The sequence below is a fragment of the Pinus tabuliformis genome, chromosome 3_2, assembly GCF_031772625.1.
Source record: "Pinus tabuliformis cultivar Carrire ecotype Pingquan chromosome 3_2, CPIR1, whole genome shotgun sequence".
Classification (NCBI taxonomy): domain Eukaryota; kingdom Viridiplantae; phylum Streptophyta; class Pinopsida; order Pinales; family Pinaceae; genus Pinus; species Pinus tabuliformis.
The window spans coordinates 952,071,914-952,073,467 of record NC_142302.1 but is presented as its reverse complement, the minus strand read 5'-3'; the positions used below and the strand labels follow the sequence as shown (position 1 = coordinate 952,073,467).

The 1,554-nt window shown below is 38.4% G+C and overlaps 1 protein-coding gene across 1 annotated transcript; it reads right to left on the bottom strand.

Moving 5' to 3' along the window:
* Positions 1 to 839: 839 nt before the first annotated feature.
* LOC149183800 (desiccation protectant protein Lea14 homolog) lies at positions 840 to 1,349 on the bottom strand. Its single transcript, XM_089418803.1, has one exon. The coding sequence runs from the start codon at positions 1,332 to 1,334 to the stop codon at positions 840 to 842; it is 495 nt and encodes a 164-aa protein (XP_089274929.1). The 5' UTR covers positions 1,335 to 1,349.
* Between the last annotated feature and the right edge of the window lie 205 nt (positions 1,350 to 1,554).

The window sequence follows — 1,554 nt, the reverse complement described above, 5'->3', positions numbered from 1 at the left end:
TATGTCTTCACCATTCATTATTGCAACTTCTGTGTTGATTTCATAAAGACATGGTGTTTCAAGCCATGCTTCAAGAAACTTCAATTCTTCTTCAAACTTCATTACTTTTTCCTTGTTGTTGTTGTTATCATCTGCACACAGAGAAATATTAATGAGATCATCACAATTTAAATTTTCTTCAACTTTGTTTTCTTCTGCCACATCTTTGCAATCAGCTTCATCTGGCTCGTCCCATTGATCTTCAACAATATGTTCCTCTTTACATCCTTCCTGAAAAACACCTCGTGAGTCTTCAGTCTCACATTGTTGCAGAACATATAGTATCTCTTGATAATCGTGGTCATTTATAAAACCACTATACCTTATGAAAAAAATATCCTCAGGGTCAAATATGTCTAAAAGTGCAGCCATATTGGAAAGGTCTAGCTTATCTCGCTTCGAGATTTCTTTTCGACTCCACATGGTCCTCGAGCTCCAACAACCCCGTTACCTCGCAGGCAAGAAACTTCTCCCTTTGGCAGCTCTTCAACTGTAGAACCTTGTGGACTGTGGCTTTTGTGCCATGCAGGTCTTAGTGCCCTCAGCTCTAGCGATGAGTGACTAAACAACCTCTCACAAACTAGAAACACTATTAGTATGTAATTCTGATGCAAATATATCTAAAGGTGGGTTTAAATCAACAAAAATATAATTTCTCATTTTCTGTGGCATATAATAATTTAGAAAGAAATTTTCCAAATTGGTTTTTAGATCTCCACAACCTACACCTTCTAGGTTACTCAAGACAATAAAATTTCCAGACAATTGAAAATTAAAAAAAAAACGACACAAACATCAAACTAAACCCTCGCTGCCAAAAATAAAAAAATAAAAATAAAATAAAACTTCAAATGCAATGTTGCTGAAGTTTCTTCAAAGGAGAAACTATCGAATTCGACCTTCTCCAGATTAACATGAGGTTTGTAAGGCACGGGAATCTCTCCCTCCTTTTCCAGAGGCAACGTTATCTTGCCAAAGACAGGCACGTCTGTAATAAGGCCAACCTTAATTTTGTAAGGGATAATGCTTCTGGGCTTGATATCATCATAAGTGTCCTTGATATCATCGTAGATTATTGTTATGGGGATCTTCACAGTTTCAGACCCATGGGCATGAATTGTGCCCACATCAGGGATCAATCCAGAGACAAGCTTCCTGCCATCGCTCTCTACTAGATAATCAATGTCCACCAAAGGGATCGGAACAAGGTTGGGATTATTTATAAGCACATCGACAACAATTTCAGCCTTCTTCAGATTGATAGATGGAATGTGGATTCCTGTGACATCTGCCATCGGTTTTCCAAAACCAATAGCTTCCTCAATCTTCTCTCCTATGTTATGGATGAAGTCCTTCACCTTGTGATCGGGGTTTGACTCCTCAAGCTTAAGAATTTTGACAATACAGCGCTGGTATTTGTTAGCAGTGTTGATCCCTTCAAATACTTTGTTGTACTTTCCCCTGCTCGCTTTTCTCACCAGTCGATATACATCCAAATCACCCCATGACACAATG